Source organism: Lissotriton helveticus, chromosome 2_2 (assembly GCF_964261635.1).
Source record: "Lissotriton helveticus chromosome 2_2, aLisHel1.1, whole genome shotgun sequence".
NCBI classification, from domain to species: Eukaryota; Metazoa; Chordata; class Amphibia; order Caudata; family Salamandridae; genus Lissotriton; species Lissotriton helveticus.
In genome coordinates this window covers 170,497,727-170,523,497 of record NC_136060.1, presented here as the reverse complement: position 1 = coordinate 170,523,497, position 25,771 = coordinate 170,497,727, and the positions used below count along the sequence as shown (strand labels likewise).

Below are 25,771 nucleotides of genomic sequence, written 5' to 3'. Positions count from 1 at the left end.
AAAAAGGGGGACCACATGAACCTGGCCAATTACAGACTTATAGCTCTCCTCGACATAGAAGCAAAGATATATGCCCGCCTTCTTCTCAGGGATTTGGAGGACTGGGTGGACATGAACGCATTCTTCCGCCCACACAGACCGGCTTTAGGGCTCATAGCTCCACCCTCGACAACATCTTAGCCCTTTCCTACCTTGCGAAGAAGGTCAATACGAGGAACAAGCCGCCCTTGTTCTGCTGTTTCATAGACTACTCCACAGCCTTTGACCGAGTGAACAGAGGCCGGCTCTGGGCAAAACTTGATTCCTGGGGGCTACCACAGGCGCTGCTAAAACCCATAAAAGCGCTCTATGAGGGTACCTGGGTCAAGGTGAAGCTAAGTCCTACAATAACAACTTCTAGAATTGACACCAACTCTGGCCTTAAGCAGGGTTGCGTCTTGGCCCCCATGCTTTTTAATTTGTATACTGCGGACATGGGGACAGCTCTGAAAGATGCCAACTTAGTACCCCCAAAATTGGGGAAGCTCGTCTTGGGAACGCTCCAGTATGCAGACGACACGGTGATCATGGACCACACTAGGGTGGGGCTCCAAAGAGCCTTAAGTAGCTTGGCCTCATATAATAAGGCAAATGACTTACGGATCAACGTGTGCAAAACTAAAATCGTGATTTTTGGCAAATACCCCCATAAAAAAGAAGCTTCATGGAATCTGGGGGAGCACCGTATCGTCACTGCCCCATCCTACAACTATCTGGGCACCTGGGTCTCTGAGAGTGCCACTGCAGTTAAACACCTGAAGGAGCTTAAACCAAAAACTGATAAAACCATTCTGTCGCTAAGACGCCTAAGTCATCGCTTGGACAGTCCCTCAGCAGAACCAATACTGACAGTGCTCAGAGCAAAACTGATCCCTGCCATCTCGTATGGGCATATAGCCTACCCAGGTGCTTTTGATAAAGTGGTCAACGCGGCCCAGGCGAAAGCCTATAAAATGGTGTTACAGGCCCCCAGATACGCAAGGAACAACAGATTAAGGCTAGAAATAGGCCTTAAGCGACCAGAGCTGGCATTACTGGGGGACCTGTTAAAATTTTATATTAGAGTGTTGAAGGCGCCAGAACATACCCTAAAGCGCTCCCTAAAATCAATCTTTGATGAGGTGGGCTCTCCCTGGCACTTAAAGGTAGAACACGCAATTGAAGCATTGAAAATCGAGAGAAGGAGTTTGCCCCTGCACGAAATTCCATTCTCAGCCTGGGCCCAAGCTGTTAAGCGCCAAGTCCAGATCATTTCCTTTGGGCTTGACCTTGCATCTCTTCGGCAAAACCCACTAACTCTGGCCCTGGACAAATCATATATTCCAGGTAAACCCCAACCTTACCTGCAAGACCCAGTATCCAGTTACGCGAGAAAGAAAATGTTGTACTTTCGCCTTCTGGCCCGCAGGATCGCGGACTTTAACCCCAAATGGGCCCGTACGGATGGCACCATAGCCTCTCGTCTCTGCAACGACCGCAGAGAATCCTGACTACACTTGTTGTGTTGCTGCACAAAGTTGGTCAATGACCGCCATTGTTTGTTGCTTCCGATTTTACGGAACACGGACTATAGAACTTGCAGAGAGGCTTCGGACTGGTGCCTCTCTGCCTCCACGACCTGTTTGATAGCCAGAGTTGGGAAATTCATACACCAGGTAAAAATGGCACTCGACTCACACCTAACGGCTGTGCCTGCAAAGTAACTGGAATCCTTCGGCCCCAGTCATCTAACCTGGGCTGGTTTAAAGCTCCACGAGGAATCCAACTATCGCCAACCGCCCTTGGTGCACGAATTGACTTTACCGAACTTTCATGTGCCTCCCCTTATCAGTTGGGAAACATTGGTGCAACCTATACTCTACTACTTTTAAAAGAACTCTGTTTTGGACAACTAAACAGTACTAATATGTTAGTATTTTAACTTAAAGTGATATTTACTTTTATGAGTGTATGGGACACGTGGGTGGGGACGGGACGTTCATCAAGTTATTTATCTTATACTGTAAAGATTTTAAGTAATCATGCAGTTCATTAATAAATTGTCAAAATTGCAAAAATTGGCTGCCTGCCAGGGAGGAAGGCACGATTCAGCAGGACCTGAATAAAACACAACGGCTGCAGAGCATCAGTCCACGGTGTCCAGGGATGCAGGAAGAACTGCCGGGTGCAGATGCTCAAAGGCAGCGAGGTAAAGAAGGTATTCCATCACAGAGACTGAGCATCTGTGCCACCTCCACAGTCACTCTAGTGTTATCAGTGAGTTGGCAAAACCAGGGGGGCCCGGGTAACCAATATTTTAATTAAAGATATTGTTCCTTCTCCTCCTAATCCTAACTTGCTTACTACACCATTAAATTCACCACCAACACCTATCACACCTGACCCACAATATGAAGGGGATGGGGATGAGGATCAGGATCCACCACAAGACACTGACCCCTGGGAGGATTACCATACCAGATCCAAATACAGATAATGACCCAGATTTATATCCTTCCAGACCCTCCCCACCTGATGACAACATTGGCTATATCAAGCTCCTTAACAGGGCTGCTCATTATCATGGAATAAAACTTCATATAGAGCCTTTAGAGGAGCATTTCCTATTTGAGACACTTGCTTCCTCACAAAGAACTACTCATACCTTGCCAATGTAAAAGGCATGTTGAAACACACAGATGGGGTATTTAATTATCCTGTAAGGGCAAGAATAATCACACCTAGAGTGGATAAAAAATACAAATCAGCTCCTACCGATTCTATTTAATTTAAAGGTCAGCTGCCTTTAGACTCTCTTGTAGTCTCCAACGCACGCAAGAGGGATGACTTAGAAGCCACGGGAGAGCCCCTCCTTCTGACAAGGAGTCCAAGCTTATAGATGCCTCAGGCAAAAGAGTGGCTTCACAGGCAGCAAAAAACTGGCGCATTGCCAAAGCCCAGGCGTTGCTTGCTCGTTATGATCGTGCTCATTACGATGAGCTAGAAAAACTCATGCAACATTTGCCTGACGGATATAAATCTAACGCTAATGTCCTTTTTCAGGCAGGTAAACTCATTACCAATATCTCCATTAGATGTTCACTAGACGCAGCAGACACAGCAGCTTGTGCAATTAACACCAGTGTACTATTACGCAGGCACGCTTGGCTCAGAATTTCTGGATTTAAGCCGGAGGTGCAAACCTCCATACTTAACCAGCCATTTAACAAAGAACATCTTTTTGGCCCAGCTGTTGATACCTTGCTGGAAAAGATGAAAAAAGACACTAAGGTCGCAAAGTCCTTGGGGGCTTTGCAGTTACCTGCCAGTAGGGATTCTTTTCGCCGCTCCTTTTACAGGGGTAGTTCAAAAATAGTGTCCAATGAGAATCCCTACTCCTCTTACAACGGCAACAACCAATCTCGCTTGTCCAGAGGTTATTCTAGAGGAGGTTTTAGAGGAAACAATGGCAGGGAAAGTGGTAGAGGTAATTCCACACGCACTTCCCCCGCAAACAAACAGTGACTTCCTTCTGCTGCCCCGATCCTTCCACTCCTGTCGGGGGACGTCTCTCCCAATTACTACCTGTCTATTTCCAAATTCCCATTCACCCTGCTAACAGAAAATATCTCAGGTTTGTGGTAGACAGACACCGTTATTAGTTCAAAGTTCTCCCATTCGGAGTAACTACAGCACTCATGTTTTTCACCAAGTGCCTGGCAGTAGTCGCAGATCATCTAAGAAGGCTGCACATTATATCTCCCCTTACCTAGACGACTTGCTGATGAAGCCAGATCACAACAAAGCTGCCTACACCGCACTCAAAAGACAGCCCAGCTGCTTCACCACTTGGGGTTCACTGTAAACCTCACCAAGTCTCACCTCCAACCATCCAATACATAAGTGTATCTAGGAGCCACAATAGACACTCGCAAAGCTCTAACGCACCCCAACCCAGTCAGGATTCGTAACATGCAAGCTCTAATATCACAGTTTCAGCCTCAACACATTACAAACCCAAGTATTCATAGAATTGATGGGAATGATGGCTTCTTACATTTTAATTGTTCCCTATGCAAGACACCGAATGTATCCTCTATAGGAATGCTTAGCACGTCAGTGGAACCAGGCTCAAGGTTAGTTATCAGATCTGGTGTTGAACGATGGCCGTACTCATCGCTCTCTGCAGTGGTGGCACATACCAAACCTTTCCAACGCACTGCCATTTGTCGATCTGGTTCCACAGATAGTGCTAACAGCAGACGCATCCCTCACTGGTTGGGGAGCTCATCTGGAAAAGCATACCATTCAGGGCATGTGGACTCTGCAACAAAAACAACTCCATATAAACCATCTAGAATTGCGAGCAATTTTCTTTAACATTGAAAGCCTTTCAACTTCATCTAGTAGGCAAAGCTGTCCTGGTTTGCACAGACAACATGACAGCAATGTCCTACATACAAAAGCAAGGGGGAACGCACCCTCTCCAGCTCCCTCAGCTAGCACAGAGCATCTGGAGATGGGCCATGCCTCGAAAGATATATCTCCTTGCAGAACATCTTCCAGGAGTAAACGACCTAATTGCAGATCTGCTCAGTCGTCCACAACAGCATATCCACAAATGAAAACTCCACCCTCAATTTCTCCTCCCATTCTTCCAAATGTGGAGCTTCCCAAAGATCGATCTGTTCGCCACCCACCTAAACGCAAAGTGCCCAAACTTTGCTTCCAGGCATCCACACCCATTGTCCAAAGGTAATGCATAATGGATGGATTGGTCTGGGATATTTGCTTACGCTTTTCCACCTCTCCCACTCATTTCTTTAGTGGTTCGGAAACTCAAACAGCACTCCTTGACGCTTATCCTAGTTGCTCCCACATCGGCCCGACAACCCTGGTTCACAACTCTCTTGGAGCTACCAGCAGTTCCCCACCAAAAACGACACCTTTCCCCAGGTTTCTTACTCAGAGCCATGGAGAGATAAGTCATCCAGATCCCAATCAACTCAGCCTTGCGATCTGGCACCTGAAATACTAGAGTTTGGCTACCTTAATCTCCCACCAGACTATATGAATGTTATCAAAGAGGCTAGACAACCTACCACAAGAACGTGCTACGCAGCAAAGTGGAAGAGGTTTGTCATTTACTGTAACGTTCCAATTTAGCGTACACATCCATACGCTTACATCTCGCTGCAATAGCTGCATATCTGCAAAATAGACAGCACTTGTCTTTTTAGAGTGCTCGCTATTAAAGTTTTTGTGGAAGGATTTAAACGACTCCTTCCCCCCAGACTTCCACCTTCTCCAGTGTAGGATCTCAACATAGTATTTATTTATTTATATTTATTTATTTAGAGTTTTGTATAGCGCGAACAAGACCCTTGGGTATCAGAGCACTTCACATTACATGAGGTAGTTATAGTCTGTATAGTTGTAGCAACTTTCACAACATTTAGAGGTAGGTACATATATGGCACATAAAATGAAAATATAAGAACAAATTTCTACAAGAATATTAAGTATATCAACATAGTAAGAGCCACGGCTTAATATATGGCACAATATAAAGTGTAACTGAATCCAGCGATCCTGAATGTTTATTTTCTGATTCTGTTTCAATTCCTGCCAATGAGCATGCCTTCTGTCTTCCCATGTTATGACTATGGAAGGAATTTACTCATTAGGAAGATCTTAGTTTCCCTCTTAAAGGATATAGTGCTTTCAATCTTTCTAAAGTTAGAAAGAAGTGAATTCCAGATTCTAGGAGCTGCTCCTGAGAAAGCTCTGTAGTAAGTTTTCTTCTTCCGGACGATGGCTGTTCTCAACATTAGCTCCTTTGTGCTCCTGGCTGGTCTGTTCCCTCCAGATAGTTTAATTTTCTGAGCAAGGTAGTTGGGTGTATTGTGGTGGAGTGCCTTATGTGTTATGCATGCCATTTTTAGCTGGATTCTGGCTTCGTATGGTAACCAATTTAATGCCTTCAAGTGTGGCGAAATGTGGTCAAATTTCCTTTATCCAGTGATTAGTCTTGCCGCTGCATTGAGACATGCCTTCAGGGGTGCTATTGACATTTTTGGTAGCCCCGCTAGCGTCGTACATCCATATTCAATCCTCGCGATAACTAGAGACTGAACTGCCAGTTTGAGGTCTGCTTTGGATATGAATGGTTTCACTTTTCTGATGTAGTTCAGATGGTAGCGGGCGCTTTTTGCCATTGTGTTGATATGGGATTTCATGTTTAATTTCTCATCTAGTGTGATTCCTAGTGATTTCGCTGAGGCCATTAGGGTAGGGGTGCAATTTAATGCTGTGATCATATTGGTCCATTCCTTCACTTCTGTGTGTATCTTCGGTGGGGATATTAGTAAGAATTCAGTTTTTTGTGTGTTTAGTTTTAGATGGTTGTCAACTAGCCATCGTAATGCCAATTTTAATGTCTCATTCATTCTCATGATGTCTTCCCTGGATGTGATCTTGATGTATATCTGGGTATCATCCGCGTACATGTGGTAGGAGATTTTCGACTTTCGGAGGATTTCAGTGAGTGGTTCGATGTAAAGGTTGAACAGTGATGGCGATAATGTAGAGCCTTGCGGAACTCCAATTGAATTAGGGCATGCAGGTGATAGTGATTGGTTGACCAGGCATCTTTGCGTTCTATTCTGCAGGAATGCTTCAAACCATTTAAGCACATTTCCAGCCATTCCCATCCTGTCTTGGAGTCGTTTCAGTAGTTTTTCATGATTTACCGTGTCGAATGCTGATGATAGGTCCAGAAGGATAAGTTGACATGTTTGATTACTGTCCAGTGCCTGTAGTGCATCATCGACAATATGCAGGATCGCTGTTTCTGTGCTATGTCCTGTCCTGAATCCTGATTGGCAGTCGTCTAGTAGCGAGAAATTAGCTATGTGTTGACTTAGTTGCTTTTGTACGCATTTCTCTATGAGTTTGGCAAGTATAGGGATGTTGGTCACTGGGCGAAAGTTATTTGGATCTGCTGGGTCCGCTGTCGGTTTCTTGATGATGGGGACGACTTGACCTGTTTTTAGGCAGTCTGGGAGGATCCCTTGTGATAGAGATGCGTTTATTATTTTCGTCCAGATGGGAATCACTATGTGGTTTATTTCTCCGACGCATTTTGATGGTAGTGGATCATTATAGTGGTTGTTAGGTTTGATGTCAGATAGTGTTCTGGCTATGGTATTTTGATCCAGTAGTTTGAAGTTAACCCATTGTGCCTTGTTTTTAGTCCTATCAAGGGTATTTTCTACGGTGTTATTGGGATTCTGTCTGTCCGTATTGCCAATGTTGTCCGCCTCTTTCCTGAGCTCTCTTTCCAATTTGTTTGCCTTCTCTGTGAAGAATGTTGAGAATTCTTCACAGCTTATTTGCGTTTTTGTGGTTTCTTGACTGGTTTTAGCTAATTTATTGGATTGTTGTTTTAGAATCTCGAATAATTTCCGAGGTCTGTTTTTGGCGTTATCTACTTCAGATCTGATCAATTCTTTTTTGGAGTTTAGTATCTTTTTGTTGTATTCGCTTCTTATTCTTCTGAGTGCTCTCAGCTCGGGCGATGATGGGCGTTGTCTCCATTTTCTTTCCGCTAGTCTTAGTTTCCTCCTTTCTTCATTCAGTGTTTCATTGAACCATGGGTTTTTTGTCTTCTCTGTGACTCTTTTCATTTTTAGTGGCATCGTAGTGTTGACTATATTCGTTACTGTTTTAGTGTAATGATCAGTAAGTTCCTCTACGCTCTGCAGGTTGTTTGGTGGGATCAATTTCTTCTCACAGCTTTCCACTAGTAATGCAATATTCGGATCGTTCATGTCTTGCATCCATTTCTTATGTCTGGTGGGTTGGAAGGTCTTGTTCCGTTTCAGATTGTTTATCAGGAAGGTTATGACGTGGTGATCTGACCAGTCGCACGGCTCAATTGATATAATTGAGGTATTGTTAGTTTTTGATATTATCCAGTCTATCGTGCCTCCTTTTTCGTGTGTTGGCTCTGTGCATGCTTGGTTAAGATTTAACTCTGTTAGAAGTTCTTTCAGAGCGTTGACCTGTTTGTCGTCTTTGTCATTCCAGTGTAAGTTAAAGTCCCCCAGGACAATTTTATTAGTTTCTGAGTTGGCTTCGGTGGTGATGATTTCCATTAACTTGTCTATGAAGGTAGTGTTATTACCTGGAGGGTGGTAGAGTGCATGTAGATTGCATTTTTGATTATCTTCTGATCTTATCTTGAGATTTAGGTGTTCACAGGATTCAAGCGGTTCTGATGGAATTAGTTTGACTTCTATTTCAGATAGGTAAATGCAGGCGACCCCCCCCCTCCTGACTTTTTTGGCCTTTCGAGTCTCGCAATACTATACTGTGGGGGAACTAGTAGGTCCATATATGGAGACGAGGATTCTGATAGCCACGTTTCCGTCAGAATTGTCACATCAATTTCTTTGTTCATGAAGAGATCAGCTATATCTGATGCGTGTTTTGCTGCCGACCTACAGTTAAGGAGTAGGCATTTTAGAGGTTTCCCCGTGCTCTGTGTGATCCCGTTCTGTGAGTTCTCGATTAGTTGTATTTGTTGTAGGTTGTTAAGATTGGTTTTCCTTTCATTGAGTCTTGCGGTTCTGTTCGCATCGATCCGGACTGTTTTGATTTTTTCCCCTTTAGCTGTGTCGGTGTCTTCGTATTCCCGAAGTAAGGATAGCGTTTCGTCTTCCGTTAGCTGATTGAGGTTCCTGTCAGGTCGATTTTGCCTGTTTGATAGAGCCAATGCCATCTTATTTCCCTCTTTTTGGAAATTAAGTAATGCTTCTTGGATGTGTTCGACTTTTTAGTGGGTGCTAACTGTGATTTCAAGCATCTCTTTCATCTCTTGGACCGTGCATAGAATACTGCCCATTTGTGATTGAAGCTCTTTGATTATTCTCCGAGTTTGTAATGAGGTATTAAGTTTGTTCATTTTCCTATTTCTCTGCCCTTGTTTTGGGTTTCCTGTTTTCAGTTTTGATCTTTTCCACGGATCTCTTCCCTTCTTACCGATAATACATAGTCCTTACAAGACTCATGGGTCCACCCTTTGAGCCATTGTAAAAATGTGATATACAATTTCTCACCTGGAAGGTAGCCTTCCTTATAGCCATCACTTCTCTAAGAAGAGTCCGTGAGCTTCATGTACTAACCATTGAGGAACCATTTTTGCAAATACACCAAAACCAGGTGGTTCTTAGGACTAGCCCAATTTTTTTACCTAAAGTCACCTCTGCTTTTCATATAAACTAATCTGTTGAGCTGCCTGTGTTCTTCCCTCAACCAGAATCAGTGGCAGAATGTGCCTTTCACACATTAGATGTTAAGTTAGCATTACTATACTACATAGAAAGAACAAAAACTTTTAGGAAAACCAAACTTTTTTTGTTGCTTTTGCTCCACCACATAAAGGCAAACCCATATCAAAATCAGGCATTGCTAGGTGGATAGTTAAGTGCATTCAAATATGCTACATTAAAGCGAAACGTACATTAACAATTCCCCCTAGAGCGCACTCTACACGCAAACTAGGGGCTTCTATGGCATTCTTAGGAAACATACCCATAGATGACATCTGCAAAGCTGCAGCATGGTCTACACCACACACTTTCACAAAACATTATTGTGTGGATGTGTTAGTGAAACAACAAGCTAGTGTGGGCCAGGCAGTTTTACAAACACTATTTAAAACCACTGCAACAGCTACAGGTTAGCCACAGCTTCAGAAATAACCGCTTTATAGTCTATGCTAAAGTATATGATCTACAGCTCATATGGCTCTAACGGAAAATGCTACTTACCCAGTATGCATCTGTTCTTGGCACATGGAGCTGCAGTCATTTGCTCCTACCCACCTCCCCGGGAACCCCTTTATCTGTTGCAGTGATATCTTTTTTTTTTACTTCAAATCTTTTTTATTTTATAAGACAAAAATAAAACACCGGGTCTGAAATACACAGCGTGATGCCCACAACCCTATTCAGGGCCGGCCGCGCAATATATGATAAAAGAATGGCAATGGTGCAGGATGTTAAACACAGCATGTCGCCTACAACCCGTAACGGGCCGGCCGCGTGGCAAATCTTGAAAAGAAAGACTGACTTGTTGTGATGCTTCAGAAGGCCCTTCAATAACTATTAACCCCTTTGCTGCGGGGGTAATTCCCCCGCTGTGCTGGGGGGAAGGGGGCGCGCACAGCGCCCGCATGCTCATGACGAGCTCAGCTCGTCATGAGGCACGGCGCTCCTGTGCTCATGCCGAGCTGAGCTCGTCACAGGTGCACCGGCTCCCGTGGAACGCTCAACACAGCAGGGGAATTCTCCCCGCACCTGAGCGTTCCACGGCTAATGACGAGCTGAGCTCGTCATGAGCACCGGAGCACCGTGCCTCATGATGAGCTCAGCTTGTCATGAGCATGGAAAAGGTTAACACTGTGACAGGGGCACAAGGCCCAAGAGAGAGAAAACAAGAAAAGAAGAAGAAGAAGAAAGGAGGTAAGTAGGAGACAGTGGTAAAGTAAGATATTCCGTGGGCGAGCGGGGGGGGGGGTGGGGGGAGCGAAAAGAGGGATGCGTGGCCAGCTAGCCAAGCCCGCTGTAGGGCATTAAGAGTCATATAGAGGGGGGCTACGCACTGGGCTAAATCAGTTGTGGGAGCAACCTGTCTGGGTCAGGCGAAAGGACAGCATCCTCGAAGAGGTGCAGCGCTCTAAGCTTGGTCGGCAGATAGCAAGTATGTTCCACCTGACAGAGATACTTGACTAAGGGTTGCCATACTGCGGTGAAGCGAGTGTCACAGGCTTGCATTCACACTGTAAAAAGCTCCATGATGATGACATGCCATAGGCGCACATACCTAGCGGCGATAGGGGGCGGCTCCGATTTCTTCCAAAACTGCGCAATGAGTTGGTTGGCTGCCCCAAACATGTGCATTGCGAGAGTCCAATCCTTCAACGTGACAGCCTTTAAAATGATCAGTTTGATGCCCAGCAGGATCGTGTTTATAGATTCAGGCAGAGGGAATCCAAGAACTCGTCTGATGTGACTTAGGACCTCTTTCCAGATTATAGTCCGGAGCGGGCAGGACCACCAAATGTAAATGAAATCGCCTTTCGCAGACAAACACCTCCAACACTTGGGGGAGGTAGTATGGAACATCTTATGCAAGCGGTCCCGTGTATAGTACCATTGTGTCATGATTTTATATGCATTTTCCCTTTGCGGGATACTACGAAAAACCCTAGGTATGTCGCGCCATAAGCGGCCCCACTGTGCGGGTGAAATTCCCTCGTCAGATGCCTGTTGCCACTTGCGCTGATACGGGTGGACAGGGGTCAAGGGGGGATGCTGAAGTATCTGATCGGTACGAGAGATGAGGCCCTTGGAGTCATCAAATAAGTGGACCAGTCGCTCGAAGGGGGTAAATGGGTGGGTTGCTGCCTCCTGCATCTCCACCGAGGTGACCCAATGCCGTAATTGCGCATACTGCAACTCCGTTCCCTGCGGAAGACTGAAGTCCTTTCTACACTGCTCAAAGGATTTGAGTACGCCCCCCACAAAGAGGTCGCAGACCACTGTACATCCTCCCTGAGTCCATCTCTCAAAAGTCTGAGAGCGGTATGCCGGGGGGAATAGGGAATTACTCGCTATGGGCGTGTGGGGAGAGGGGAAAGTCGTGAGGCCCTTGCGCACTGCTATTTTATCCCAGATGTCTAACACCATTTTGATGGGTACCGCCAGATAGGCACTCCTGGAGCGCGCTGACCCGGTGAAGCCATGTGAGGTCCCAGATGGTACTCCCAGTGACCATCCTGTCCATGTGGAGCCAGATTTTTTCGCTTTCTGTAGTCATCCACTCTGACGCAAAGCGGAGGTGAGAGGCCTAGTAGTAATCTAAGAGGTTAGGACAGGCCAATCCCCCTCTATCCCACGGCATCATAAGGATCTTATGAGAGAATCTCGGCATGCGCCCTCGCCATATGAAGGCGGTAAGATCACGCTGTAAGCCCTGAATCTGATGGTGCGGGCAGGCACTGGAATAAGTATAATATATTGGGGAGGATTGAACTTTTGATGGAGTTGAGCCTACCTAGCCAGGACATCATCAGAGGTTTCCATTAACGTAAGTCCTCCAAACCTGCCCTTCTACTGTCACACCAGTTGATTTGGGTCCATGTGTCTAGGGAAGGAGTCAACTTAAGACCTAAATATTGGATGTGGTCAGGGGCCCACCGGTATGGCGCGAGTCTCTCCAAGGCGGGGATCTCCTCTTTAGGAATGGTAAGGTTGAGTGCCCAAGATTTGGCATGGTTAATCCTGAGCCCTGACGCCCTTTCAAAGGTTTGCAAGAGGGAGTGTAGGGCCGGTAGATATACGTGCGGACGTGAAAGCGTGAGGATGAGGTCGTCCTCAAATAGCGCCACCTTGTTCTGCTGACCCCCCATGATGACGCCATGTATGTCCGTCCGCTGCCTAATCATCTCTGCCAGGGGTTCCACCACGAGGGCATAAAGCAGAGGGGACAGAGGACATCCCTGCTGGGTGCCCCTATGGATTTGGAATGGCTCGGTGAGTTGTCCATTAACTCTGACTCTGGCCTGTACAGACCTATATGGCGCCATGATCCGGGAAATCATATTCTGGCCTAAACCGATCTCCTGCAGTACTTCCCGCGTGAAGGCCCAATCCACCTGGTCGAACGCCTTTTCTGCATCCAGCGATAAAAGGCAAGCCGGCACGTCCCAGGCGTGTGCCTTCCCCACCAAGTGGGCAATCCTGCGCACATTGTCAGCTCCTTGGTGATTGCGTATGAAGCCAACCTGGTCTGGTTCCACCCAACCAGGCATAAACGGGTCCAGCCGCTTAGCGAGGGTCTTGGTGTATATTTTGAGATCGGTATTCAAGAGCTCTATAGGGCAGTACGAGGCGCATTAGCCGGCGGGGTCCTTCCCAGGTTGGGTATGAGCGCTATTTTCGTCATGACCATAGATGACGACGGGCCGTCCGAGTCCGAGAAGGAATTATACAACCACAGAAGGAGGGGTACAAGCTGCGCCTGAAACATGCCGTAGAAAGACAATGGCAAGCCATCTGGACCTGGAGTCCTTCCGAGGGGAAGGTCTTTTAGGGTCGCCGACCGCTGCTCCGCAGTTATAAGCTCCTCGAGAGTCTGCGCGTGGTGAGGATGTAGTGGGGTCCAAGTGCACTGGCTCAATGCATCGTCGATAAGAGCTGGGAGCGGTGGTTCCTAGTAGGCCCTGAAAGCTTCACATTTGGCCCGTTCCGAAGTGACTCGCGAGCCGTCCGAGAGTTTAAGATTGGCTATGTGAGCCTTCGCTGCCCATGCTCGCAAGCGCCTTGCCAATATCGTGCCTACTTTGTCCCCTCCTTCGTAATAACGCTGTTTCAAGACGATAAGCGACCTCTCCGCCTTATTAGTCCGCAAAGCGCGCAGTTGCCTCCTAAGGTTCCGAGCTGCCGCCGAGATGCGATCGAAGTACGTGTCTGAACCTGCTTTTCTGCCCCCTTGATATCAGCAGACAGTCTATCTTCCAAACGCCGGGCCTCACGCGCTCGCGCAATTGAGAGTGAGGTGATGTGACCTCTAATTGTGGCCTTGAAGGCGTCCCACACCACTGGGAAGGGCGTCTCAGGGATATCATTGCTTGCAAAATAAGAGTCAATGGCAGCGCGTATGCTTTCGACATCAGCCGGGTCCCGCAGGATACTCGGCGGTAGGCACCATCTAGAAGCATGGGGGGCGGGGGGGTGGGGGGGCAGTGGCCGGGTCCTATAGGAGTAGCTCGACATGTGCATGGTCGGAGAGAGATATATCCGACATAGTCACCGCCAGTACGTCTCGCACCATAGCGTGAGAGACGAAGAGGTAATCAATGCGCGAGTACGAGCAATGCGCGTGTGAATAGAACGAAAAATCCTGTGCCTTGGGCGAGCCAGGCATCTATCAAGCCCAAGTCCGATATTTGCGTACGGAGGGCAGAGAACATGGCCCCATCCCTGTCAAAGACGTTCCACTACGATCTGCCCCAGAGTGCCATACCAGATTAAAATCCCTGCCCAGAATCAAGGATGCATCTCCCTGAGGAATGTGATCCCTCAGCAGCGTACGGAGATAGAAGTCCTGCATCTGATTCAGCACATATACGTTACACAGCGTAAATTTGCGCCTCCCAACGTCAACACCCACCTTAATAAAGCGCCCGTCCGGACTACATAGAGCCTTGGCCTCCCTCTGCCTGATGCCACTCCTGCATAAGATGGCCACCCCAGCCGTTTTGGTGGCCGCCACAGCCCAGATATGAAGCGGGTATTTGGGATGCGCCATGCGCTGACATCTCCTTTCAAAAGATGAGTTTCTTGGAGGAGTATGATGTCCGGGTCATGTTGTAGGAGGTATCGCCATACCTGGTGCCGCTTGTTCGGAGAGTTAAATCCCTTGACGTTAAGGGAAAGCACCTTTAGAGGGCGAGGGGAGTTCATTGACAGGTCCTTTCCCTAGCTAGTCCTTTGAGCCACCGCAGGGAGCCGCGCATGCCTAGGGAAGGGACGCGCAGGAGCGCTTCTGACTTGCGGGAGGATAAATACCAGCACCACTGTGTTACCCGCCCGCCACACGCAAGAGAGTAGATAAAGAGGAAAGAGAGGGAAAGAAAAGAAGAAAGGTACAGGAGAGAAAGGCAGTAAACCAACAATGGCCAACCGGGCCAAATCAATCTGTTCCCGTCACCGAGCATCCTACACCCTAGGGTTCGGATAGGCCCAGGGATGTCACTCCCTCAGGAACCAGTGGGGGTAGGGTTGCAGTCGACCTCAAGTCCGTCGCGCAGCGGAACCTCGTCGCCCCCCACCCTAAAAGGAGGGAGCCTGGGTGTAGATCGGGTGGTATATCGATCAGCAATCCTGAGAGTAAGGATGCATTTCAATGGGGGTATTCTTCTTAGTCCAGTGCAGGCGTGCACTCAGTCTGTCATGGGGTTGAGGGATGTGAGCTGAGATCTTCCTTGTCCCCCTCGAGGGATCGTATGTGCGCGATGATATCCTGTTAGGCCTGGGAGGCAGATTGCTCATCTATGCGTGGCGAACGTCGATGGCAAGGCACAGTAGTCCAAGATGGTTTGGCAGGCACGTGCTCCTGATGGCAAGGGCGAGAAGGGCTGTTCGGCGGAGATGTCTGGATACGAAGCAATTGGTCCGCCTCCGTGTAGGTTCGCACCATCCGACTATTAGATTCTCCGTCACAGTCTTGAAGGCACGGCGTCGCTTCAGGGTGTTGGGCGCCAAGTCCTTGAAGATTTGAATCTTGTGTCCATCGTGACAGAGATCCGGCTTAGCGTGGGCCCCCTTGAGGATAGCCTCATTTTCAGTGAAAAAATGGACTCTAGTTAAGATGTCCGGGAGGAGACCCGGCCTCCCCGCGGGCCCAGAGACCCTGTGGGCTTGATCCAAAGTCAGCAGAGAGACATCCTCGTCCCCCCATACCTCATGAAGGAGTCGTGCCATGTAGGTCATGATGTCTTTCCCCTCCGCACCAAGAGGAACCCCCGGGATACGAAGGTTGTTCCGTCGACTCCGGTTTTCCAAATCCTCCTGCTTTACTTGAAGCTCTATGTGTTGTTCCTCTAGAGTTGCAAGACGTTGCCACAATTGCTCCTGATCCTCCGTGCGGGCATCCACTGTTTTTTCCAGCCCGTCCACTCGGTCTCCCAAGTAAGTCACGTCCCTTCGAAGCTCTCGCACACACGAGTGTACCTCTGTGCGCAAAGCGCCAATCTCCGACTTGAGATCAAACAAAAAGGATGTCATAAATGCCTGGGTCACTGGTGTCGAACCTCCTTCAGCCTGTGGCGCCACCGATGTTCCCGCCTTGTCCCACATTGCCACCACGGTGTTGTCTCTGGAGGCCGCAGCCGGATCCGTCTTGCCCCCTTTGGAACGTGTCATCGCCAGACTGGGAATGTCCCGTTGGCCACCAGGCCGCGTGATCCATGCATGGTTGCTCCGATGTAGGCGGAGAGAATTACCACCCAGCCAATTCCACTCGCGGCTTCAGTGTGCGGCTTCCGAAACTGTAGCAGGTGAGGCCTCCGCTCATGTTTTCGACCTCTAAGACGTAGGACACTGCTAGTGTTGTCCCATCCCCTTCCTGCTTTCTCCACAACAGTGCCTAACAGCGCGACCTTGTGAGCACAGAGAGGCTCTCCAGCCCAGACGAAGGCGACCGATTGTTCTTTCCAAATGCCCTACGCCAGTCCATACACCTCGTTCCGTAGCTAGGTCACTCCCTACCCGACAGAGCCCGTGTCGCTCCAACGCCTGCCAGCAGACCGTGCCTCGCAGTTGTGCCCTCAGGCGTTCACTCACCAAGGTGTGAGTAGTCCGATCTTCTGCTCCAGTTCACCAGCTAACGCGGCGCACGCTGCAGGCCTCTGCCATGCCAGTGCGAGCCGACCAGTGCCTCCGTGCTGCCCCGCTCAGTGGCCGTGGAATGATAGCCCTTGCTACCTGTGCCAGGTGTCTGCTGTTTCTTAGGCCCCTCAATATCCCCCCAGGAAAAGGCACGGGGCGCAGTGGTTGAAACAGGGGTCAGGCTCCCCATGCGTCAGTGCCCGCTGGTGTCAGTGTCTCTAGGCCGCCTGGTGCAGGGGCACAAGACGGCGGGCAGGAGGCCGCCCCTCCGCTGCGATCCGCTGCGGCCCTCAGCCCTCCCCTGCGCAGTACCTGTGAGGAGTCACCCTGTGATGCTGCAGTCGTAGTTCGCTTCGCCTGGACCTGCACCTCAAGGATCCACTCGGCGAAAATCTCCAGATGAGGACTGTCAGGCCACTGCTCTACTAGGCCGCTTCACCATACCTTTAGACAGCCCCGGCGCAGACCCCTTCCGTGCTTTACCTATCAGCCCACTCAAGCTGCCTCCGGGTAGCTGCAAGGCGTCCGCGTCACCGCGCCTACCTCTGGTGTTCAGTGCAGGCCCCTATTTGTCGGGGCCCCGGGGATTCTCCGGTTGGCAAGGAGGACCTCCACCCGGGGGGGCCCACACCGCAGCAGTGCCGGAGAGTCAGTGTTCTAGGGCCACACGGGGGGGGGACGAGAGCCGAAATGTAGGGGGTGCACCTGCCTCACTGCGCTCCTCCGTGGCGGCTGTATCACACCCTGCAAACAAGTCCCCGAGGGCAAAGTCCGCCTACACTCCGAGCAGCAATGCAGGAGCAGGGTGCGGTCCTTCGCTGCGCTGGTAAAGCGTGACCAGTAACTCCAGGCCGCTCTGGACTGCAGCCGCAAAATGGCGGCTGAGGGCACCGCCGCGCAGCACTCCCCCCGTCGCTACACAGCAGCCTGTCCGCATCAGCCCCAAGAAGACACTCAAGTCCCCCAGGCAGCAGCACACAGGAGGGCGGGGGTCTCAGGTCGGACGAAGCTTCAAGGGGCGGAAACGCACAAAGGCCGGAATCACCAGGCAGCCCAGTGCGAGAAGTCAAGATGGCAGGGGAGTGCGCGCCTAGACGCGCCGCTCATCTTCAGGTTCCGCACGTTCCGCCTCGGGTCTCAGCAGTCTCAGGGGGCAGAGTCCGCCTGCTCCGCAATCAGGAGCCCCACCGCCGGGATCTCCCCTGAAAGCTCCGCAGGGTCGGTTCTGTCCAACCGCCTCACCGTCTCCACCAGCGGCCCAGATTCGGGTCACCGGAGCCTCCCACAGGTCACCAGCCGGTGCGCCAACCACAGGCTCCTCCAGTTGCCGATGGACGAGGTCCCCGCCGCCACTGCTCCGCTCCGTCCTGGACTCGTCTGGGCGGGAAGGGAGTCTACCAACTCCGCCCGGGGCCTCCGCCACCCAGGCGGGTCACCACTCCTCCGTAGGTCCCAAGAGCTCTGCCACAACCGGAGGGTCGATGGCGGCGGCTCAGTCACTTGCCCCCGGTGAGCACCAGCCCGATCCCTGCTGTATCCACCGCCTCAGAGGTGAAATCGCACCCCGTCTCAGGGACCCGGGGACTCCCAGGGGCCGGCAAGCTGCAGGACGGGCTTCAGCACAGTGTCTGCAAGATGGCGGCTCCCGCCTCGGGGCCTCCGTTCACCCTCCGCCGTCTATCCGTGGTGTCGCTGCAGGCCGTGAGTCCGCTTCACCGCAGGCGCCCCTGACCGCTGTGGTCAGCATCCACTCCCAGGGCAGCAGTTTTAGCCCCCCAGCTCCGCTCTAATGGCTTATAATGGTGGCGGATGACCGGAGCTCCCCAGAGACACGTCTCACCGCATCGCTGGTAAGACCACGCCCCCGCAGTGATATCTTACTTAGATACAATTTACATGGACATCTATCTTTACTACTTTACTAACTCCCCCATCACCTTTTATGGCAAAACAATCTAAGGATGGAGTTGATGCCCATGCGCACTATCACCAAATGGAGGAGTCACCTACCTCGTGACTACAAGACTTCTTCGAACAAAAACAAAGTGCAAACATCCATACACAATACCAGATGGAGATCTATGCTAAAGCATATGACTCTACAGCTCTATATGCAAAGAACAGATGCATACTGGGTAAGTAGCATTTTCCTTTCCTTTGACGTTCTAACTAAAAAGGGTTTCTGTACTTGCTCTAAGTAAGCCCCCCTTCTAAGAAGTTACATTTTTTTATTTACAATTCCACTGCGTGCATATGTCCATCACGTTCAGGTGGCATGTTTTTTTCCTTAATTTTCATGGCATATATACATGTAATATAAAATTGGCAATTTTAATGTATCCCATGTAATGCTCAGTTAATCCAGTGCGACGTATCTACCTGATATGTTTTTTATTTAAATTTTCTCTTTGTTTTTTCTTTATGATTAAAGTATTGAGTTTCTGACTCTGCAGTCACTAAGATTTAGGCAATACTTTTATTCCTTTCCATTCCATTAAAAGTAATAGCTGGTGTTTGGAATATTTCAATTTCACAAATTTCCAAACTATTGTTTGTTTTTCAGCTACGCTGCTGGTTGCAATAAATGAAATTCGCAAGAGTGCCCGGGTTAAAGGGCTGTCATTTTATCAATATGGTATGTATGATTTTTAGATAGACAAGCACAGACATTGAATATAATAAATTGATACAATTAATTCAATATATGTTTCGGTTGACCCCTAAGTGTGAACCTAAAGTATTGAGTATTTTGCACCTGTTCCCTGAAGTTCACATTCTTGAGATGGCTGTTCTGGAAAGGTCTTCTCACTGTGCTTTTGGTGAAGATGATAATTATTTGGCATTACCTCAGTTTTGTTCTGTATTAGGAAACGGGGGGTACTCACTCTCCCTCTGTGTGCTTGTTTGCAGGGGAATTTGGAGATAGGGCCATTTTACAGAGCAAATATCTGGTTTCAGTTCCTTTTGTTGAGTGCTCAATGTTAATGTATGTACTAAATAAACATATTGACTTACAATAGTGTACCTTGATATATTTGTTCACATCCTGATGAAGTTAGAGTTTCTAGTGAAGCATGTTGGATTGACTTGATCCTTATATGTGTTCAACATCTTCCCATATCCCCCCCCATACGCTGCACTCCCGTCCCGTCCTTCACACCAATCTCCTCAGAACACCCCTCCCCCCCCAACTGCACCCCACACAACATGACTCTCTGTCCGCCTATCTCCCCCCCACACTTAGCACTCCCGTCACGCCTAGCCTGCGCCCCCCCTTCAACCTCTCACCCCCCACTCTCACTCCCCACTATCCCACCTCCACCCCCGCAACAGCCAGCCTCCACACCGCCCCCATTTACCCTTCCCCTCCTAGCTCTGATGCCCTTCCCAATAACGCCAACACCAACCCTAACACCAATCCTCTCTCTAACACTTCCAACACCTTCGCCAGCTCCACCTCTCCACCCCGATTCCCATCCCTCTCCAGCAACCTACACGCCTGTTCACCGCCAGCACCCCTCCCCAACTCCGCGCCCAACACCACGCTGGACATGATTATGTCCACCCTCCTCCAAGTGAAAGAAGAACTACACTCCATCAAAGAGTTGCTCATCACACACCCCAGACGCCCCCTTCCCACCACCACCTTTACACCTAATAACACTTCCCGCTCACCTCCTACTCGCCTTACAACATAACACCCCCCACACTGGACCCCTATCCCCTCTCGCAATACCACCAATCGCAATACCAATCGCAATCGCATTACCACCAATAGTAATACTCCCTTTACACCTAACAATACACCTAACACCTCCTCCCCACCTCCTACCCCCCTTAGCACACAACACTCCCCACACTGGACTTCTATCCCCTCTCGCAATACCTCCAATCGCCCCAGACGCACTACCAATACGTTCTCAGACCATGACATACACACTCTTCTCCACTCCTACGTCCTGGCTCCCCATAATCGCCTAGCTACCAACCATCTGCCCATCCCAACGATTATCTCTAACCCCATCAGACACCAAAAGGATAACAACAGAGGCGCCGTCCCCAACAACCTCACAAATGTACCCCTTACTATAGAACCTTCCTCCACCCTCTGCACCCCTAGCCTCAAATGCATACTACTCAATTGCAGATCGGCCCAAAGACATTCCGCGGAGGTCGCCGATCTCATCACTTCTCTGGAACCGGATCTAACCATTCTGACTGAAACATGGTTATCTGATTCGTCTACACCTAACATGGATATCCTAGTCCCACCCAACTACTGTATCATTAGACTTGACAGGATCAAAAAGACAGGCGGTGGAATTGCCTGTATCTACAGAAGCAACCTCTCAGTTATTAAAGCATCCGCCCCCTCTCTTACTTCCTGTGAATACCTCTGCCTTGATATCATCAGCGAAAGCAAACCGGTATGTTCACTACACATCATATACCACCCACCTGGGGACAAGCTTTCCTTCTTCCAACAACTCATGGACATAATTTCAACCAACTCAGGACGGCAAAACACCCACATTTTCCTTGGCGACTACAATCTCCATTGGAATGACAGCAGCGACACAGTGGTAAATAGTCTCAAAAGCTTCCTCAACGCCCTTGATCTCACCCAAATATGCAATAGCCCGACCCATGAGAAAGGTTCTATCCTTGACCTTATCATCTCCAAAGAGGACGCTATTCAACTTGAGGCAATCCAACCTTGCGACTGGTCAGATCATCATATTGTCTCCTTCCTTATCAATGAAAAAAATTAAACTTAACCCAATTCAAGCCTCCAAGCCCAAAGTTTGGAAAAGAGACATGAAGAAACTCAACCCAAACTCCTTACCACCTAACAGCTGCAATCTCCTACTTCCCCCTTCCGGCGCCACGGACGTTCATCTCCTGACTGACCACTATCTCAATGCTATGTCCACAATAATCAATGAGGCTGCACCCTTGCAACTGAAAAGAGTTTCGTCCAAGATCTCCAACCCATGGTATGACGGGAGCCTCAATGATGATAGACGGGCCATGCGAATGGCAGAGCGCACCTGGAGGTCTGCCCCCTCTGCACTGCACCTAAAAACCCTGAAGAAACAGAGAAATGCCTACTTCAGGAAAATAAAACGCTCAAAAAGAGATTTCTTCAGCCTCCAGTTCGCCCAAGCAAAAAACCGCCCAAGAAAATTGTTTGAGCTAATCAGAACACAATCCAAAGAACAACCCCAGACACTCAGCACCTTGGGCGTTACACCTTCATGTGAAGACTTCTCTGCTTTCTTTAACCAAAAAACCGACAACATAAGAAGCGATCTCCTCAATGACGCAATCCTTTACTCCAACCCCCAACACACAGCAGCACCTGAACCAAAGAACAATGCTACATGGTCTTCCTTTGGCACCTATTCCGAAGAAGAAATTGGCAGATTGCTCAGCACTCTGAAACCATCCAATCACCTCACTGACCCCCTTCCTGCTAACGCTATTAAGGACTTTACCCCTTTTCTCCTCCCACTAAGATTATCAATAGCTCTCTTCAACAAGGATCCATCCCTAACGCCCTCAAAGTCGGACAAGTCACACCGCTACTGAAAAAACCAACAGCAGACGCCTCTGATCTAAACAATTACCGCCCTATTACAAATATTCCCACTCTTGCTAAACTGTTGGAAAAATGCGTACAGCTACAACTGACTAAACACATAGATAAGTTTGATCTCCTCAATACGCATCAATCAGGCTTCCGAGCAGGGCACAGTACCGAAACGGCCATGACTCACATAGTTGACGACGCCCTCCAAATCCTAGACCAAAACAATACCTGCCTCCTCATCCTTCTTGATCTTTCCTCAGCATTCGACACAGTTAAACATGAGAACCTACTCGATCTATTAAACACAAGAATGGGCATATCTGGGACTGTTCTCAAGTGGTTCACCTCCTTTCTACACAACCGCTCACAAAGATTCAAAAGCAACAACCTGATGTCCTCTCCGGTACCTGTATCGCTAGGCGTCCCTCAAGGATCCTCCCTCTCCCCAACACTGTTCAACCTAGTCATGGAACCTCTCACTACTTTGCTACAAACATCCAATGTTCACTTTCACATGTATGCCGACGACACCCAACTTTATCTCAAAATACAATCTCCCATGGACATCATGCTTCTGAACACCACGATCAGAAACACCCAATCCTGGCTTGCCGAGAATCACCTCAAACTCAATGCGCTGAAAACTGAGTTCCTCCTGATCTCACCTCCCGGAAAAATCTCTACGGCTCAAACATGGCTTAAGCACTTAACAGCTCTAAATGTACAACCGACCATAGTAGACTCAGCAAAATCTTTAGGCATAACACTTGACGCCAATCTCAACATGCAGCAGCACATCAGCAAGGCAACCAAAGGAGCAAACTTCCAAATCAATACCGTGAGAAAACTTAAACCCTTCCTTCCTGCCAAAGACTTTCAAACTGCAGTACAATCTATAGTCATCCCGCACATAGAATACGGTAGCACCGCCCTCTGCGGGCTCCCCCTAACTACAACGGCACCCCTAAGAGCGACTCTTAACGCTGCAGCGAGACTCATCACTGGCTCAAAAAAACACTCGCATATTTCCCCTGACTTTAAATCCCTGAACTGGCTACCTTTTGAAGCCAGAATACATCTGAACATCGCCTGCTTGACGCACAAGGCTGTACACATGAAATCACCCGCCTACCTCACTCAAAAGCTGACAATGTCTGGTGGCTCTAGAACTACTAGAAGCACAAACAATCTTCTGCTGAAGCCTCAAAGATTTCGGAAGGAAAAAACCTATAAACGCTCCTTTTCAGGAATGGCACCCAGGATCTGGAACTCACTCCCTAGTGAAACCAGGCTCATCTCCTCCAACAAACTTTTTAAGAAAGAAGTAAAAGCGATCCTCATGGCTAAATACACATGATCTATTATTCTGTATTTCGCATGAATCCGCTCTGTACCACCTGCCTAACCCCTCGGTCTATTTGTATTACTTGCATTATCGACTTATTTGATTGTATACGTTCCCACTTTGTATATTTTATATTGTTGACGCACCTGTTTGACTTTGCACACTCTACCTACACCACCTTAACCCTACTCTCGTACTACTGATGCACCTGTGTGACTATACACCCTGCACACACCTACCTCAACTATGCCTTTATGCTATCTCCAAAAGCATTTTAAGCACGCTTAAACAAGTATATGCTCCTTATTTTTGTACTGTTATACTATTGGCGCAACTGTTTGACTATGCTCCTTGGACCGACACTACCTCACCTGTGACCTACCTCTTGTATTTTGACCTACCTATGTAACCATGCACCTTGTACCTAATTACCTCAATTACTACTCTATCACCTCCTTGTACTTGTAAAGCGCTCTGATATCTGCAAAGATCTTGTTCGCGCTATATAAAACTTTCAAAATAAAATAAATAAAAAATAAAATAAACAGAAAATAAATCAATACTGAGAAAAAAATTCAATTGAGTAACTCTCCCGAACATCTGTGGAGATTAAACATGCTTTAAAGTATTAAGGCTACACACATGTGAAACCTTATTAACAATAAATGGGTGACATTTCAAATGGAATATAACTGCTGTCTCACGTTGTAACTCCAAGAGTTTAGATGTTATTACAAAACTATGTTTTTAAAAGAATGCACTTGCATATAAAATGTTACTGATTAAAGCCAGTGGTGTGCAGAACAATTTTTTTTCAGCATCTGTTAATGTTAATGTTATGGGTGTCTTATATAGCGCTCGGCTACTCTGAGGAGTGTCCCGGCGCTTTCAAACCCACAGCAGACTAACAGAAGGCAGAAAGAAGAAAGAAAAGAAACAGCAGATCATTGTCCATAGAGCCAAGTCTTCAGACCTTTTCTAAAGGCCAGCAGGTTCGAGGTACCGCGGAGCGACAAAGGGAGGGTATTCCACAGCTTGGGAGCCAGGTGTTTAAAAGAACGCCCCCCCACCCTCGCTTTCCTAACAGAAGGAACAGTGGCCAGACCAAGAGATTCCGATCTTAGGGATCTAGCCGGCTTATAGAAAGCAAGGCGTTTCTGAATATATTCAGCTCCCACAGCATGGAGTGCCTTATGCGCCAGCGTAAGTGTTTTAAAAACATTCCGCTTACGAATAGGGAGCCAGTGTAGGGAATGTAAAAGGTCCGAGGCTCTCGCGCGACGAGGCAGACCAAAGACTGCCCGAGCCGCCGAGTTCTGGACCACCTGAAGTTTCTGTAATAGATAGTCTGGAAGACCCAAATACAAAACATTTGAGTAGTCCAGCCTAGAACAGATGAGAGCCTGGACAGTAGTCTTCCTATGTGCAAGCGGGAGCAGGGGAAGAACCTTGCGCAACATTTTAAGGAGACCATAGCAAGTGCCCGTCAGACCAAGGATCTGGGACTTAAGTGACAGGTAGTTATCAATTTTGACCCCCAGATTCTTAGCAGCCAGAGAGGTGGACGTGGGCGGGGACATGTTCACAGGCCACCAATCCTGCCACTTTTGGTCAGCCTGACACCCGAAGAAAAGCACCTCAGATTTTCCAGGGTTACATTTGAGGCTGTTTCGCTGAAACCATTCGAAAACAGCCTCAAGACACCCACGGATGCTCTCTCCGTTGACCTCAGCCCCCTTCCCGCAAGTGAAAAGGAGCTGAGTATCATCGGCGTATGATACGATCTGAGCCCCAAATGACTCAGCCAGCACCGCCAAAGGGGTCATAAAGATGTTAAAAAGAGTTGGGCTAAGCCCCGACCCCTGAGGAACTCCGACCTCCAAAGGCGGCACTTCGGCTGAGTATGGGGGGGCCCAGACCACCTGTCGGCGACCAGCTAAATAAGATCTAAACCAGTTCAACACCGTCCCTCTGAGACTGATCTCATGGAGTCTGTTGAGGAGACCCTCATGAGGGACGGTGTCGAACGCCGCCGACAGGTCTAACATTACCAACATGGCTCTTCCTCCCTCATCCAACACTTCCTTGATGGCCTCATTAATCTCCAAAAGTGCTGTCTCGGTGCTTAGATTGGAGCGAAAGCCCGACTGGGTGGAGTGCAGCAGGCTATGGGTCTCAAGATAAGTGGAGAGCACAGTATGGACATGGTTTTCCACTGTCTTTGCGAGAGCAGGCAGGAGGGAAATCGGCCTATAGTTGGCAAGGCTCTCGGGGTCAAGACCCGACTTTTTAAGGAGTGGAACCACCATCGCCTGTTTCCAAACCAAAGGAACCACACCACTTGACAAAGACAGG

General features: G+C 48.6%; 1 protein-coding gene across 2 annotated transcripts in view; it reads left to right on the top strand.

Moving 5' to 3' along the window:
- Window positions 1-25,771, top strand: part of SLC30A9 (solute carrier family 30 member 9) — a 680,727-nt gene that overhangs the window by 395,568 nt on the left and 259,388 nt on the right. For both annotated transcript variants that reach the window (XM_078678253.1, XM_078678252.1), the window contains exon 13: window positions 19,042-19,113. In XM_078678253.1, the coding sequence (XP_078534379.1) occupies window positions 19,042-19,113 (72 nt within the window). The remainder of the gene's footprint in view (window positions 1-19,041; window positions 19,114-25,771) is intronic.